Raw genomic sequence first — 17,799 nt, forward strand, 5'->3', positions numbered from 1 at the left:
GGTGCACTTTGCATTTATGTAGAATGAATGTCCTTTTATATCATCATGCTCAGTTTCACTGCTGTCAAGTAAGAGGTGCTGGCAATCATAGCCATGCAAACAATAATGCTTTCATTGATAAGTCTCCCATTCAGAAATAGCCTAGAGATAAGTTTGTAGTGCCCTGTAGCATGAACTTTCACCGGCTCAGTCATGCTTCTGCCACTTTCACCACTTAACCCTATTACAATCTGGACAAATTGCTTACAAATTAAAAAAAGAAAATTACATTCAAGGCAATAAATAAGCAATGGCATAGACATATCTTTGATTTACTGAACAATACAAACCTACAGACATCTACCAAACCCACCCTGTCTTTGATCCAGGGTTTGTCTATTATTGTTTATTTTTTATTATTATTTTTGTCTATCAAAGAAGATTTATTTAGTCCTGAGGAACCATTGTCAACAGAAACTTTCCATTCTTTTTGAGGAAAAATCATTTTTTATTTTATGAAGACAATGAAAGAGAAGTGCTTTTTTCTTTTGCATACAATTTTACCGGACTCTTTCCTACTGTGAAGAACAAAGGCTAAGGATATGATGTCAGGATGAAACAATAATGACAAAGCTACCAGCGCTTACAGATTACCAAACCTGTTCCTGTATTTACTTATATTATTATTTTTATTATTACATTTTATTATAGACAGTGGAATCTTCAGATTAACATCATTTTTGACAACAGTGGTTATTTTCATAGGTTTATGTTCATTTCACTTATGAAGCATTCATTTATTTGTCAGTTATGCTAGTTGATCAGCATTGTTGGAGTAATAGAAATTATACAAAATAATTATACATTATAAAAAAAATATAAAAGGGAAATTATAGAAATTATAAAAATAAGATTATTTATTTTAGTCTTTAAGATTTAAATAGTTTACACAATTTATTCATTGTAGTCTCTAAGTTAAAAAATACATAACATTTGCATGCATATTAATTATTAATTATCCGGTAATAATTTTTTTTTTTTTTTACATAATGCATATTGTATATGGATATCTAGAAACGCTCTCAGGATTGTCCAGATTACAACGACTAAAAGTCGACGCATTAACGTCACCACATTAAATACGTGCAGCCAATCGGGGAGTCCATTTCCGAAGCACCCCTGTGTACAAATCGCCACTCGGACAGAGGTAACCGAGCAACAGCCAATCAGAGCCGGTTGTAGAGAGTTTATATCAAGCGCTTTACTCCACTGATGGCAGTTCTCTGAACGCACCTGACAGCCTCAGAGACGGTATAAGATCTACTAACACAAGACATGAGGGCTTCTTGGATGATACATTGTGGATTTTAAATATTTTTCGTGCTTTTTTGTTAAGTGGATTTTAGGACTGCAATTTTACAACACAACGAAGAGAATAAAATAGATATTCTATTTATTTATTTATTTATTTATTTTTAAAGCATTTTTAACCTGCCACTATGGAGTCTAATAAAAAGGTAATGTCATATTGCTTGCCTTGTAATTCTAGTGTAGTGATCTTTAGCCAGTAATACCTGAGGAATAAAACTAGTGAGGAGAGAGTTTTAAGTTATAAAACTCAAGAGAGCAAAATTAGATTATATATATAACTCACATTTATATTTTTGAGCTGATGTTTGTATGCATCTGTATCTAGACAAATAGTGAAACTTTCTCTTTCTCTTTATCTAGCTACCCATCAAACAAAACCTATTTTTGTCTCCAGCAACTAAGGTCTTGTGTCATTGGTTTAAAGCCTTTAGTAATGGAAATATGTGGTAAAACCTTCTAATAAGACCTCTCAGACCACAGCCTTATTTAGGGGTTTAGAGAAGAAACAGATTAATTACATCAACCCTTTGTGTCATGGACATAAGTCTCATTTATCGTGTTTGCCAGGAAAGTAAAGTGATGAAAGAGAGAAAGAGATAGTGGCAGAACAAAAAAGGGATCACAGCCTCTTCTGAATGGGAGAACCTGACAGCTGCAGGGTTAGTTAAGGTCACAAAGGAGTATAGATTAATATTTACAGAATATTTATTTAATATTTACAGAGTTAAAGAAAACCTGTTTTGAGACACTTATCAGTTTTGAAACACTTTAAGACACAAGTCTGTTTCAAAATTGTCAAATTAATTAGTAACGTAGCATTTACATTTTATTCTCTTATTTAAAATATTCCAAAATTAGTGCTGCCAAATGATTAATTGTGATTAATCGCATCCAAAATAAAAGTTTTTGTTTGCATAATATATGTGTGTGTGTACTGTGTGTATATTTATTATGTATAAATAAATACACATGCATGCATGCATGTATATATTTAAGAAACATTTTATGTTTATATATTAAATATATTTATATATAATATAAATTATATGAATATAAAAATATACATGTAAATATTTTCAAAATATATACTGTATGTGTATGTATTTATACATACATAATAAATATACACAGTATATCCACTTATATAGTGTAGACTAAACAAAAACTTTTAATTTGGATGCAATTAAACGCAATTAATTAAAATTTATAACATTCGACAGCGCTATCCAATATACGTTGTTGTTGTTGTTGTTGTTGTTGTTGGATCCATCAGTGCTTTGTACTTGATTAATGTATATGCATATGCATTATAATGAACTTTTTGTAGTTTTGTAGAACAACAACACTTGGTTTATTATAATGTGTGCTTAAGTGCACTAGAAGAGCAGTGCTCTTAAATTGAGATTATTTAGAAAAAGTGCTTCTGTAAACCCTTTGAAGTCTAAACCCCTTTGATTCGGTGGCTCAGTGGACCTTGCATTGCTTATTAATCTTCTATATGTTAATTTCAACAGGAATGTTAAGCTTCTAATGACTTGAGGCCAATGTTACTCGGTGAACATTGCTAAATGCACATCAATTCATGTTTTTATTCTTACAATTGCAATTGACTGCATGTACTGACCTGTGGTTACATAATATTTAACCAGGTTTAAGTGTTACATGTAAGCACACGTGTTGTGGTCAAGTCAGAGCTACACAGAGCATGAAAGCCAGGTGGCGCAATTGTCCCACATAACATGCCATAACAGTTCGTTTCTATCAGAGGGAGTGTTTGTTAAAACACTGCGTCTTCTGCAAGTAGGCAGGGTGGGAGACCAAAACACTATTAAAAGGCTACTGATGTAACCTTCTTAAGTCTGAGACTAACTAGTGTGTGCTACCTAGTGTATGACAAGGATAGGATTCCCAGAATAATATTCTGCCCTATATTCTCAAAACATTTAGTTTGTGGGATTTGCCTTTTTAGTACACAGTTGAAGAGTTTTACTCCAGTCGAGATAAACTCAGCTCTAAATATATACTAAAGTGTTATTTAGCGTAAGAATGTTTAGGGGCACGTATGAAATCACATGCCGGAGTTAGCCCTATTTTAGTTAATCTGGCCCTACGTGCTAGCTCTCACGATAAAGTCGTTGTCTTGTTGAGCCCGTTATGTAAAAGCCTGTGGTTGTTGGAATGGATTGGAGTGGATTGGAATAAGAGGCTGGAGTAGTCGTGGTACATGTGCGTGAGTTGGTTCAGATGCTGCCAGATCTATAATAGGATCAAATTGATAATCAACAGGGTTTCCCTCATTCAGCATCTTACATGTTGCCTGCATAGTGGGTTCACAGTTCTGTGTAATGAACTGAACCATTGTTCACATGGTGGTTAGAAAAAAAAAGATTTTTAATTTGAACAGTTTAAGCTATTTCATGTCTTTTTGGCTTTAGCAAAGCTGTAAAAGGAATGCAAAGGCAATATAGAACTGACTATTGTATTATGCATAATATTGTTATTATGCAGAGAGAAATTACACATTCAGTACACACCTTGTAACTCCTTTGAATGTGTAAACAAATAATCACAACAAATAAGTTCTGTCTTTTTCTCTCACAATTCTGGACACATATTTTCTGTGACACACTTTGTTTTTTTAAAGAAATTCCAATTTTGCTTCTCACAATTCTGTCTTGTTTTCTCAGAATTCTGAGTTTACATTTCACATTTCACATTTTTTTTTTCTTAGATTTCTTAGTTTACATCTCAAAATTCAGTATTTCAGTTATTTTTTTTCTGCCACAATTTTGTGAGTTTATAGCTCACAATTCAGACTTTTCTTTTCAGAATAGCAAGTTTAAATATATATTAGATTTATACCTTTTAATTCTTTAAATTCAGTGGCTGAAATGGGATTTCTGTATTTTAGTAATGTTCCACGGAATATTATAAGTTTCATAGTCATTATCAGCAAAATGCTCCCGAATTTCAGTTCTTGCTATAAACATCAATATTCTCTGATTGTCCCTTAAAAATCAGGACTAAATGGTTAATCGTGAATTAAAAAAAATATTAAAATATTTAATAATGTTGTTCTTCTACCTTTACAGGAGCTGACGCTTCAGCTGATGTTGGCTGTTGGGACTGCTGTGATCGGCTCCTTGCAGTTTGGCTACAACACAGGAGTCATCAATGCCCCTCAGAAGGTGAACAATTTTAGACATGTAACAAACATGACATGCTTTGTCAAATGAGCACTTAAGTATCAGCATATTGCTAATTGACAAATTGATAAATGGGTATTGTTGATGTTTGTATGTTAGTGTTATTATGTAATGCATCTCATTTTAGGTTAGCTGTGTAAACTTTGCTGTATCAATCCTCTTTCTTGCGTAGCCTTTTAAGACATGCTGATTCACACATGCAAAGCATTCTAATAATAGACCAGCACTACTGAAACTCTCCAGAAGAGATTCTTATAACAGCCTTTCTTACTGTCCATAAAAGGACAAGTACAAAGTTTTTTAAAGATTTCTATTTCAAGACTGTTATATGTGCATCAAGTAATAAAAAAAGGTATTGGACTGAAATGTAGCTTGCAACAAATGTTTTTTCACAGTAAATGATGAATGAATAAATTGCCTTGACCTCTTAATACTTCACATCAGCTAAGGGTTCTGGTTAAATCTCACATATACTTGAGAGAACTATATATAGAGTGCAAATCATGTGCCATAGTTTAGCGATAGTCTTTTAATAGTATAAAGAGAGAATGTCAAAAGTCAAGGATGCATAGGGACATTATTACTGTGAAATAATACTGTGATATTAAAATTTATTAGTCAAATGTTGGTGAGCATTTTTTATATACATATCAAATGTTTTTTTTTTATTCTTTATTGTCACTTTTGACCAGTTTAATGCATCCTTAAAAAAAAAAAATATTCTTTATAAATATGTCTCCAAACATTTGAATGGTAATTCACGTTCAGTGTAATAATAGCATGCAGGAAATGTTTATGAGAGTTTTGAATATTCTTTTAATGTTATTTCTTTCTGGTTTCATATTTATTGAGGAAGAAACTGTTAAATCACAACAATAAGCCAAGGCCTAATCTAGATAATACGCCTATGTTTGCAGTTTTGTATGTTTGATGATTATCTTAATCAAGCTTAATTAAGCAGCTTCTTATGCAATCTGTTCTGATACTGTAGTCAGCATGGAGTACTGCTCCCTCTGCTGACGTAATGTAGAACTGCTGCAGCTAATGACTTGATAATATCATAAAATCATAATTTATTTAATAAAAGTGTGTTAATAATTATTTTTTAAATTGAAATCAAATATCAAATACATATCCTCACTAATGATTTTCATAGAGTATGTTCTTTTTTCTAGACCATCGAGGCTTTCTACAATGAGACGTGGAATAAGAGGTACTCGGAGTACATACCTTCGACCACTCTAACTACACTCTGGTCCATATCAGTGGCCATTTTCTCTGTGGGTGGCATTGTCGGCTCGTTCTCAGTTGGGCTCTTTGTAAACCGCTTTGGCAGGTAACTTAACCAACTAATTCAGAACTTTAAAATTTCTCAATTTTTATCCTGAATTCATGTGTCTTTAAACATTCTCTTTCTGATATTTTTACAGGAGGAACTCAATGCTCATTGTTAATATTCTGGCCTTCACCGCTGCTGCTTTAATGGGCTTTTCCAAGCTGGCGGAATCCTGGGAGATGCTTATTATCGGACGCTTCATTGTAGGCCTTTACTCTGGCCTGTCCACAGGCTTTGTACCAATGTATGTAGGAGAAATTGCCCCAACTTCATTACGTGGGGCACTGGGCACACTTCATCAGCTTGGCATTGTCATTGGCATCCTCATAGCACAGGTCAATTAATATGATATCTTCATTATGAGACCACTTTTAGTAATGATTAAGAATTTTACATTGCATAGATAGATGGGACCTTTGTGTTTTTTTGTGTATTTCATTAGAAACACTCCTGCTTTGTTCTGTAGATCTTTGGTATGAAAGAAATCATGGGGACTCCTACAATGTGGCCCTTCCTACTTGGTTTTACTTTCATCCCAGCCATACTCCAGTGTGCCCTGCTGCCCTTCTGCCCCGAGAGCCCGCGCTACCTCCTCATCAACCAGAACGAGGAGGCCAAAGCTAAGAGTGGTGAGTTTTTAGTACCCAGTTTAAGATGTTGCCTAGGGTTTCTCCAGTCAGCCTAACTAACTAATTTCCACAGTGCTGAAGAAGCTCCGTGGCACTGAAGATGTGGATGAAGCCATGCAGGAGATGAGGGAAGAGAGCAGGCAGATGATGAGGGAGAAGAAGGTCACCATCCCTGAGCTCTTCCGCTCATCGCTCTACCGCCAGCCCATCTTCATCGCCATCATGCTGCAGCTCTCCCAGCAGTTCTCCGGTATAAATGCTGTACGTTTTTTTTATTTCTTTATCTAGCATTTATCAGCTGATCCATCAGTATACTTTTCCATCAAATTCTACTGCTTGTTAGAATATCACTAGAAATTAATTTGTTTGGTAACTTATTTCAGAAAGTGAAACTTACATATGTTCTAAATTAATTACGTATAAAGTAAAACATTTTAAAAGTTTTTTAATTTGATTTTGATGATTAGAGCTTACAGCTCATCAAAAATCCATTATCTCAAAAATATAATAATAATAATAATTATTATTATTATTACAATTATTATATATATTGTTGCTTTTGTTAAAATAATCTAAAGATGGTCACAAGATAAATATTCAGACCCCCCCCCCCCAGTATTCTGTTTTATTCTAACAATTATTACAAATTTTACATTTAGATACAGAAGAACTTTGCTTGTTGAATATTAAAATCATATGAACAAACAAAAAATCTGGATCTCCATGTCTTCCATGCAAATCAACTGTTCCTGCTCATTCCTAGACTAAATCTCTTCTCTCCAATTTCCCTAATTGCAGATTCAATTATTAGATATGTCAGCATTAATATTTTTATACTTAGTCTTTTGGGGGGGATAAAACTGACACTGTGTGTCCCAACCAGATGTTATGTGACACGATAAAAAGTATCTTTTCCATGTAGTTTTTGTCCCAACCACATGTGACAAAAAGCGACACAGAATTTTTTTTAGAAATTGTTTTTATTTTCTGCAACAAGGCAGGAACACATACCAAAATATAACAGTGATAATTTTAGGTAACGATTGTGTGCTTTATTCAGTGTTAAAAATGTCTAATATGAGTTTGAATATTATTTTGCATGATCTTTATAGCCATAGTAAAAGCAACAATAGATATTTTACCTCAGATCTTGAAAATAAATTATGCTAAAGCAAATTTATGTTAACACTGTGAAACTTCTGCAACCAACATCCATAACAAAGATGGTATCCGTCTCTCACTCAAAATTGTTCAGCCAGTTTGTTGTGCCGCTCTGCGCCACATTGAGTGTAGACAGCATCGCTGATTAAGTTCTATTGTATTTTGCTGGGTCGCGCTGCGCCACTCACGTCCAGTGTATACACGATGTAAGTTAATGTCACTTTCTGATGCTGCGTTACAAATTTATTTGAAATTAGTGTGGGCCAAATATTTTTCTCTTGCTGACTGGATGTGGCATGCAGGCCACTATTGAGGAACCCTGCCCTACAGTATAAATTCTGGGTATAGTGGCAAAGACTGCTGACTTGGCAATAGTCCACAAGACAATCATTAACACCCTTCACAAGGAGGGTAAGTCACAGAAGGTCATTACTGAAAGGGCTGGCTGTTCACAGAGTGCTGTATCAAAGCATATTAAATGTAAAGTTGACTGTAAGGAAGAAATTGGGTAGGAAAAGGTGCACAAGCAACAGGGATGACCAAAAGCTTGAGAACACCATCAAACAAAGACAGATTCAAAGACTTGGGAGTGCTTCACAACGAGTGGACTGAAGCTGATGTCAGTGCAGTGCAAACAACGTCAGAAGAATCTTACCTGGGCTAAAGAGAAAAAGATCTGGACTGTTGTTCAGTGGTCCAAAGTCCTCTTTTCTGTTTAAAGTAAGTTTTGGATTTCATTTGAAAATCAAGGTCTGAAGTCTGGAAGGAGACTGGAGAGGCACAGAATCCAACATCTGCTGGTGTTGGTCGGTCCATTGTGTTTTATCGAGTCCAAAGCAGAGCACTTTATGCTTTCATCTGCTGACAAGCTTTGTGGAGATGATGATTTCCTTTTCCGGCAGTGCCAAAACCACTTCCAAGTGATTTGCTGACCATGATATTATGCTTGATTGGCCAGCCAACATGCCTGACCTGAACCCCACATGGAATCCATGGGATATTTTGGGATATCCATGGGATATCCATGGGATATTAAGAGAAAGATGAGAAACAGTCGATCCGAGCTGAAGGCTCAATAGTGCCTCAGCAGTCCACAGGTTGATTGCTTCAATGCCACACATCACTGATGATGGAGTTTGTGCTAAAGAAGCCCTGACCAAGTATTGAGTGCATAAATGAACATACTTTAAAAAAACTTGATCCTTTTTTTATTTATTTTTTTGATTGATCTTAGGAAATATTCTAATATTTTGAGATACTGAAAAGATACTTGACTTTCATTAGCTATAATCTCAAATCATCAAAATAAAACAACTTTTGAAATATTTTACTTGTAATGAATGTACATTACAATGTAATGAATCTATAATACATGAAAGTTTGACTTTTTGAAATAAGTTTATATATACATATATATATATATATATATATATATATATATATATACACTCACTACCAGTAAAAAAAGTTTTTTTTTTTACATGCTATTAGAGTAAATTCTGAAGGATCATGTGACACTGAAGATTGAAGTAATGGCTGCTGAAAAACTACTACTACTGCTACTAATATTACTAATAATATAGTTTTGTTTTAAATGATGCTTTATGGTTTAATTTTGCTTTTTTATTTTATTTTATTTTATTTTTAATGTTAAGTGTTAATGAGGAAGTGTTTGTGTGATCTTCAAAAACTGGATAAAGCATGTGTCATATGGCTGTAACAGGAAGAGTAAATAAAAATTTCATAAACGTTTCAATGATATGTTTATTTGTTTATCTACAGCTAATTTGTCCCAGTTAATATAAATAAATGCATTACAAAGGTAGTTAGCTGGCCTCTACATTAAGTCTCTACATTAACAGTGATTTACATGTTAAGTGCATGTAATTGTGTTTTTCAGGTTTTTTATTACTCCACTCGTATATTTGAGAAAGCAGGAGTGTCTGAGCCAGTCTATGCCACCATTGGTGCTGGAGTTGTGAACACAGCATTCACAGTTGTGTCGGTAAGTTAGTACGAACATATTTTTGGTGATGTTATGTTCCTTTGTTAAGGCGCATAACATTGTTTTGGATGAAAATGCTTGTATCTCTCTCTCTAATTTAGCTGTTCATAGTGGAGCGAGCTGGCCGAAGATCACTACATCTTATCGGGCTGATGGGAATGGCTGCGTCTTCTGTCCTCATGACCATAGCTATGGCATTACTAGTATGTATCTGCTTACATTGATGTACTACATTTCTGTAAGTGTTCATGTGTAAACTGGTGTTTATTCTCTAATTATCCTTTGCAGGATCAAGTGAAATGGATGTCATATATCAGCATCGTCGCCATCTTCAGTTTTGTGGCATTTTTCGAGATTGGCCCAGGCCCAATCCCATGGTTCATTGTGGCAGAACTCTTCAGTCAAGGTCCCCGGCCTTCTGCCATCGCTGTTGCTGGTTTCTCCAACTGGTTTGCCAACTTTTTGGTGGCAATGAGCTTCCAGTATGTTGAGGTATGGAAACATAACATAACGCAGACATAAAACAGTTACAGACTTTATTTTCTCGTTGTTCTCATATTTCTTTAAATACTCACAGTTTTTTTTGTTGATAGGAACTGACAGGGCCGTACGTTTTCATCATCTTCACTGTCCTCCTGCTGATATTCTTTGTCTTCACCTACTTCAAAGTTCCTGAGACCAAAGGACGGACATTTGAAGAGATCTCTGCGAGCTTCCGCTCAGGGTCTGAGAAATATACCCAAGATGATCTGAACACATTGGGGGCAGATTCCCAGCTCTGAGCTCTGTGCCACGTTTATAAAGTAATGCTGTAGACTAACCCAAGTGAGAATCCTCCACTATAGCACAGTGGGTATGCTCACAATGGCAAACTATTATATTACTCCTTTTAGGAATACTGTAGGTTATGCACTGTTTACTATGCACTAGTGTTGTCACGATACTGGAATGTCTAACTTTGATACGATATCCGTTACCATTTTCGATACCAGAGGGATAAACTGGAACAACATTAAGGGCATAACATTGTTGATTTTTATTAAATGATAAATATGACAAGGCTAGAACTTGACAATGACGAATATTTTTACAATAATGAAAATTTCTTCAGGTGGTAAAACACTGGAGAAAAAACTTACACTGTACACTGGAGAAAAGCTTACGGATTTGCAGGTTTACTTCAAATGGTTTGTAAAGAGAATTATTATTTTTGCTATTTTATTACCCAGAATAGGGTGGTGTGTCCATTATGGAGCATAATGAGCACCGTAAACACAAGTAATGCAACATGGAATTTAATATAATATAGAATACTGTAAAATATTATATTTTCTGCCTAGTTCTGTAATAAGAAGCCAAATCAGATTACAAAAGGATGTTATTTCAAACACTCAACTGATGTTACGAAGCAAGTTTAGAGTTGCTATAGGTGTTTTAGTTCTACGGAGAAAGAGTTTTGAAAGCATCTATGCTCAAAGCTGTTTCAGATATTTCAGTATCGATATGTATAATATATATATTTTTTTTTTTGACAACACTAGTATGCAGATTTTCTGATTGCATTAAATGCTCTTATGACTTACTAAACTTGCCAAACTGTGCAATATTTGACCAGTACACTGCTTCTCAATAATTAGTCATTATTTCACTGGACTGACAAAAGCGTGAATATTCGTATACAAAATTGTATTAAACATTGGAAAATTGCTATATTTATTTCTGGAATCATAACCAGACACCTCTCTCTAATGTAATATTTGTGACACTGTGAAAACAGTGCACAATATTATAGTTTAAACCTTTTTTTGCATACTGCAGACAAATAGATAAATTACGTATTACATACTGTGATAATATTTTTTACATGCTATATTGAAACAATAACATGTAGTATACAGTATGTTGTAGCATGCAGTATGCAGTATTTTAGTATTCCATTCTTAACGTTTCCACTTTCTTACTTAAGCAAATGAACAGTAGTAAAGAAAATTCAACTTTTTTCTCACACCACCACACACACATTTTTTTATTGTTTGTTTACTCATTCTGAAATAGAGAATAGTATCTAAAAATAATAATCATAATTTCTGCATGTTTAAATGCATATGAATAAAATTATTTTACACTTGTGTACTACTTTGAACGATTCAGTTCTTACAATTCAACTGAAATATATTGTTTTTTTAGACTACAACTTAACAGTTTTAACAGTTTTTGCTAGTGTCCAGTTAACACATGATGAGTTCTGATATAATATGTCAAGTATAGTGATGTCAGAAATTATTATGGTGTCAGATTAAGATATATGTTTATCAATACTTGAACTGTAGCTTTACCAAGGAGTGGCAAGATTAATTCACAAAAAGTATACAAACTCAAATCAATTATTTACAATCATACAGCAGTCCTTCGGTTTTCAGAAGTGTGAATTAGGGTCTCAAATACGATGAAGTTTAATATCTTTCCAAATTGGACCAATCTTATTTTGACATCCAGCAAATTAACTCAACTAATATATTTGTTATACTATAATATAAAAAAATATACATTTTAGATTTGTGCATAATGTTTGATGTTCGTGTGATGATGAATTTAGTATATTGTTTATTTAGCAAAAGTACAATAATTGTTCACATGCTGTTTATTTATTCTACATATTGCTAGGCATTATGAATGAAACAGGCTTCTAATATTTCTTATGTAATATATATATATTACATGTGATTAGTGTTTTGAATTTTTTTAAACTTCCTAAAACACGACACATGGTTTTGTTCAGTATACAACAGAAATTGTATTAGTAATCCAAGAAAAAATGTGCCAAGACATGTTCATGCTGGGTATCCTACTTTTTCTAAATAATCAATTTATAGCTGCAAATAAAGCAAATAAACAAAACTGCAACACATGAATGTGTCATTTTGGTTTAGTTTCTGTTTCTGGATCACTGTGCTTAGCAGAAATGTCACATGAAGGTATTTAAAATACTGAAATGCATAAAGCCACAATTAATCTCAACAACAACAGATGGCAGTATTTCTCTCTACAGTAGTACTGGCTGTCCACTGTCGGATGTATAAGATGCATTTTTGGTTACCACTGACTTCCATCATTGACAAAAAAATTTAATATTATGAAAATATTCTCAAAAGTTTATGGTCAAGTTGAAAAATGAAAGTCATACACCCTTACGAAAATGTATTATGGCGTATTGATTGCCATTTGCAGAACCCCAGTTTTACTCCAAATGCTGTACTATGGTTAAAGTTTAGTTAGTGTAGAAAAACCACGGTTAATTTATGGCTACCGTGATTTAATTTAACCATGTTTTTGTGGGTTTTATTAAACCATAGTTAATTTTCATAGGTTTGTAACGGGCTGGGGCTGAGTAGCCTGAAGGATTACATAACGTTTTTTGGGGTGAAATAAAAAAAAGTTTTGGGGGTTATTAAAAGTATGTTTACTCTCTTACTCTCTTACTGTGTTACGTTACTTAAGAATGCATGTTAAATCAGTGTTTTCAAACGTTTCATTAATTACCACAAGTTATTAGTCAAAGTTCGCTAAACATATTCTAAGATATAAACTGAATTTGTATCGCTGTCCGGGATCAGATGCTACACATTGACACAAAAAATATTGTTATTGTTTTTAATAATTTTCTAGGTTTTTTCTTCACAAATAAAAATCACATTGTGATACACCTGTAATAAGAAGGCCTACCACAAAAGTGGCACTAATGTGACTTATACATCAGCTCACTTTAAATTATGAGCAATATTTGGCACAGCCTAATGTTCTACAGCTAGTTGTGTTAAAGGAAAAATTCACCCAAATAAAGAAATTTTGTTGGAAATTACTCACCCACGGGACATCCAAGATGTACAGTAGATGAGTTTGTTTCTTCACTGGAACTAATTTGGAGAAATTGAACATTATCTACTGCCGGCACTAATGGATCTTCTGCAGTCAATGGGTGCCGAAAGAATGAGAGTTTAAACAGCTGATAAAAACATCACAATATACATTTGTAAGCACATTTTCTGTTAATTTAAATTTTGGGGTGAACTGTTCTTTTAATGTACAATGCATAATGCAGGAAAGCATTGATCCTACATCTTTTCATGGCAAAAAATATGTATTTGGACCTACAGTACAGTAGTTCCAGTTTAGTGGGCAGTCTGTCGATTGCCAGCAAAATCCTCTTAACGTAATGGACATAGCCAGAGACATAATGACTGTCATTATAAGTCTTGTGATTTTGTCATAAAGCAACAGATTGCAGCATCTTGCCAGAATAAATTATGGGTTTTCATATGTGTTTATGGGATATCAACAATTTTAGAGGCAACAAAAATACTGTAGCACTCAACTCCGGCTTTACACTACAAAATCCAACAGTTGAATTACCTCAGGGATAAAAATCAATGAGAAACAGAAAATCCAATGTCCATTCTGTCATATTAAAGACAAAACAAAGCATAAAATGCAGACACTGCAGCTTGAATGCTGACAGTGTGCATAACCTGAATTGATTTTTCAAAATTAAAAAAAAGGTAAGAAGAAATCCATTAGTTTGCATGTGCAATCATGCAGTCACAGTCTCCTGAAGAGATTTTTAACTGCTTTCTCTCTCCAGCTCCTGTTCTCATTTTCAGCTCCCCTCCATTTAGAATCAGAGTGTCATAACCAAAATCCCACCACATTACAGTTTCATAGTACCGGAAAATATTTTCCAAAAACCCTTTTTAAGGTTAAAGAGGAACAAACAAAATCCACTAATTTACCTTAAGTAAAGGTTATGCCTTGAGGCAGAACTAGGCCACAGAATGCATTGCGTTGTTTATAATGAATCTAGTGAGAGAGTTGCTGTATGACTTCACAGTCCACTAATTAAATTTGCTCCTTAGTTGGATGTACAGCTAGAGACATCGTCCTAGTTTTAATGAGAGCCTGATCTTTTCATGCTCTATAGGCCTACTCTTCACATCGATCTATGCTATGATGCACAGACCATAAAACCTAAGAGAGAACATGGAGCCTGAATCGTGAATTGCATTGTGGTTTATATTGCAGCATTTGAGTGTTTTTTGCTTCAATGTGTAGTTTTATGTATTATTTATTTTTTGAATGTATGATTTTTTTTTTTTTTTGTGAATTAATTATTCTTTTTTTTTTTTGTGAATTAATTATTCATAGCTCTTTGGTATCATCCAGTGTATTATGTCTTAACAGTTACATAAACAGAATGTGGAAAAACAAGGCATGACAAACTAATATAAATAAAAAAAATTTTTTTTTCATAATATTAGTATGTTGCTATGTTTGTTAGAGATTTAATGCTGGATTTAAGTACTAGGCCGCTGACTAGTGATCTGAATGTGGACATTAAAGGGCTTTTTTTGTGTGTAAGTGCTTTTCTACAAAATATCCTTCAGTCATGTGAAATTCCCAGAAACCAATTCAGATATTCAGCACTCATATGCCATCTACTAATCTTCATATGACATTTGTATCAAGATGATCATTTGGATTATCAAACTAATCATCATTTGGAATTATTGAAATTACAGTGATATTATGAAAAAAAATCATAAAGGTTTTTAATTAATATTTTTGACTGAAAATTTGAGTGTTTTGATATATTGGTGGTAATAGTCCCATTAAAAATTTAATACAAAACTGAAATACAAATACAAAATTGTTTAGAAAGTCAAATAAGATTAAAAATAGCTCATTTTAAGGCACAGTGACTGACTTGAAGCAGATCAGTGGAGTATTGTGGTTGCTTTATACAATCTCTCAGAAAGTGTCATTTATTCTGAAAGAGCACCAAGTAGTGTTGTCACGGTACCAAAATTTCAGTAGTCGGTACCGATACCAGTGAAAATCCACGGTTCTCGGTACCAATTTCGGTACCAAAGCAAAACACAAAAATATGCTAATTAAAAAAAAACTTTTTAGCACTAAAAATAAAACCAATGCCATTCTTTATACTTATTTACAATTGTGTTTAAAGTTTTTCTACAAGTAATATAATTATGAAAAACAGTAAACAAGTTTCACCCAAATTTAATTTGTCTTTAATTTATGAAATGTAAACACATTTTATTTTGGTAAATAAAGGGGATTTGCTATTAAAATTAAAACATGGAAGAAATATTGTGTGATTTATTTCTTTAAAAAATAAAGTTTTATAAAAATTTTCAACAGTATTAGCAGTATCACATAGGCTACATTTTACTAAATAATAGTAATATTTCTAGCACAATGCCTTTATGTAAAAATTAACTATTAGGCCTAATAAATGCATATTTGTCATTTTAACTGAACTTAAGACTGGTGGTGATGCTTAAGATATTTTTGGTAATTGAGGGTTTCTGTAAAAAAAATAGTAATAGATCATATTAATTATTATTAAAAGATAATACTACTACTACTAATTCTACTATCATACTAATGTATATACAATGGACTATGAATTGATGAACTGCTGGGTTCATGAATATTAATCACGTTGTCTGCGTTCGGTCAAACTGATTTGCTGAAATAGATCAGCGCCAGCCAATGAAATTGCCATTTGCGCATTAGCTCCGCCCACTACCGGAGAAACCGGTATGTTCTTCTTGTTAGAAAATGAATATGAATAATTCTAAATGAACTCCATTATTTTGACAGGAGAAGACAACAAAGAATAGTTTACATATAGCGTGTCGATTCAGCGTGGTAAGACTCTCGCTCTTTCTCTCTTTGCATGTGTGAGAAACAGCGCTATCAGTAAAGCGACGGAAGAGTTTACAGAGCATCAAATACAGGTGCGCTGTGCGTCCATTGAGATGAACTGAAAAGTTCAGATCGCTTGATGGAGACAGAACTCAGAAGCTCAGATGCTGAAATTAATGCAAGCGTCATGCGCTTCAGTCTATGTAGTAAACAAACCCGCATGTCTCTGCCATTTATTAATTCACACAGAGACGCGCAGAACACGGATTCATATTTCAAACAACTTTTGCTGCTTAACATTTACAGATACTGGTCCATATGGAGATTTGATTTGATTAATTTATGCTAACTTTGACAAATTCCATGACTGTCCATATTAAAATGTAAGTTTCATTTTCATGACTGGATTTTGAGATTCCGTCCTCGTTTTCTGCTTTGCGTTATTCATAGCGCTGTATGCGTCAAGAACCGGGTTTGAACGGGTCCTCGGTACTACCGGTACTTACAGAAACCTGGTACCGTGACATTTTCATTTTTTTAGTACCGACTTGGTACCGAAGTACCGGGTCTTTTGACAACACTAGCACCAAGTTGTTAAAATCAAACTGGAGCCATGACAAACAGCTATCTTTGCTGTAGATAACTTTGATCATTTTACTCTGAGAGCTTTATTTGCATATGAAGAGAAGTTGCATCTTCAGAGAGCTGGTGGGGCACACTTTCTCTTGACTGGATGCCTTTTCAGTTGTTCTTTATATGGAAACCAATTTCAGATTCCAGATATTTATTTTTTGTGTTTGTGAGTGCACGTATGTGGTTGCTCATTTAAATATTTCATGGCGTTTTCAATATTTATGAAACAGCAAGAACAGAGTGTGCTTCCCGCTCTGAATTTCAGCTCAAGGAGTTCATGCTCATTTGCTTTTTATTATGTAATCATTGTCTATCCAGCTGTTCATCTCATTCACTGTGTGAATTTATTCTCTATGATTTCACCCTGTAACAACGAAAGCTCTGCAGAACAGCATATTGAACATTGCAATAATCCAGAAATGTCAAATGTGCTTAAATAACTGAAAAGACACAAAGAGACAGTGGAGAAACACAGAAGAAGCAAAGGAGATAGATATATGTGCTAATGTTGCTCATTTTATATATAGAATTGTATTTATAAAATTATAAAATGGATGGAAATAATGTAAAAGGACAAACAGAGTAAGGAAAAGAAACAAAACAGGATAATATACTAAATCCCAAATATATTATACATCAGCTACTGTACATGAGCTATTTAATGACTAATGATCTTGTTAGCACCTTTTGCACAAGTTGTAGTGAAAATGAACTCACTCTTTCACTTCTAGCATCAACAATTCATAGTCCAAGTGC

General features: G+C 33.8%; 1 protein-coding gene across 1 annotated transcript; it reads left to right on the forward strand.

The window, feature by feature from the left end:
* The first annotated feature begins 1,270 nt into the window (after positions 1–1,270).
* LOC132118168 (solute carrier family 2, facilitated glucose transporter member 1-like) lies at positions 1,271–12,595 on the forward strand. The gene is made up of 10 exons (XM_059527793.1): positions 1,271–1,496; positions 4,443–4,538; positions 5,732–5,892; positions 5,987–6,227; positions 6,359–6,521; positions 6,595–6,782; positions 9,583–9,687; positions 9,789–9,890; positions 9,976–10,179; positions 10,281–12,595. The coding sequence occupies exons 1-10, from the start codon at positions 1,479–1,481 to the stop codon at positions 10,467–10,469; spliced, it is 1,467 nt and encodes a 488-aa protein (XP_059383776.1). The 5' UTR covers positions 1,271–1,478; the 3' UTR covers positions 10,470–12,595.
* Positions 12,596–17,799: the final 5,204 nt, after the last annotated feature.

This window comes from Carassius carassius, chromosome 37 (genome assembly GCF_963082965.1).
Source record: "Carassius carassius chromosome 37, fCarCar2.1, whole genome shotgun sequence".
Lineage (NCBI taxonomy): Eukaryota > Metazoa > Chordata > Actinopteri > Cypriniformes > Cyprinidae > Carassius > Carassius carassius.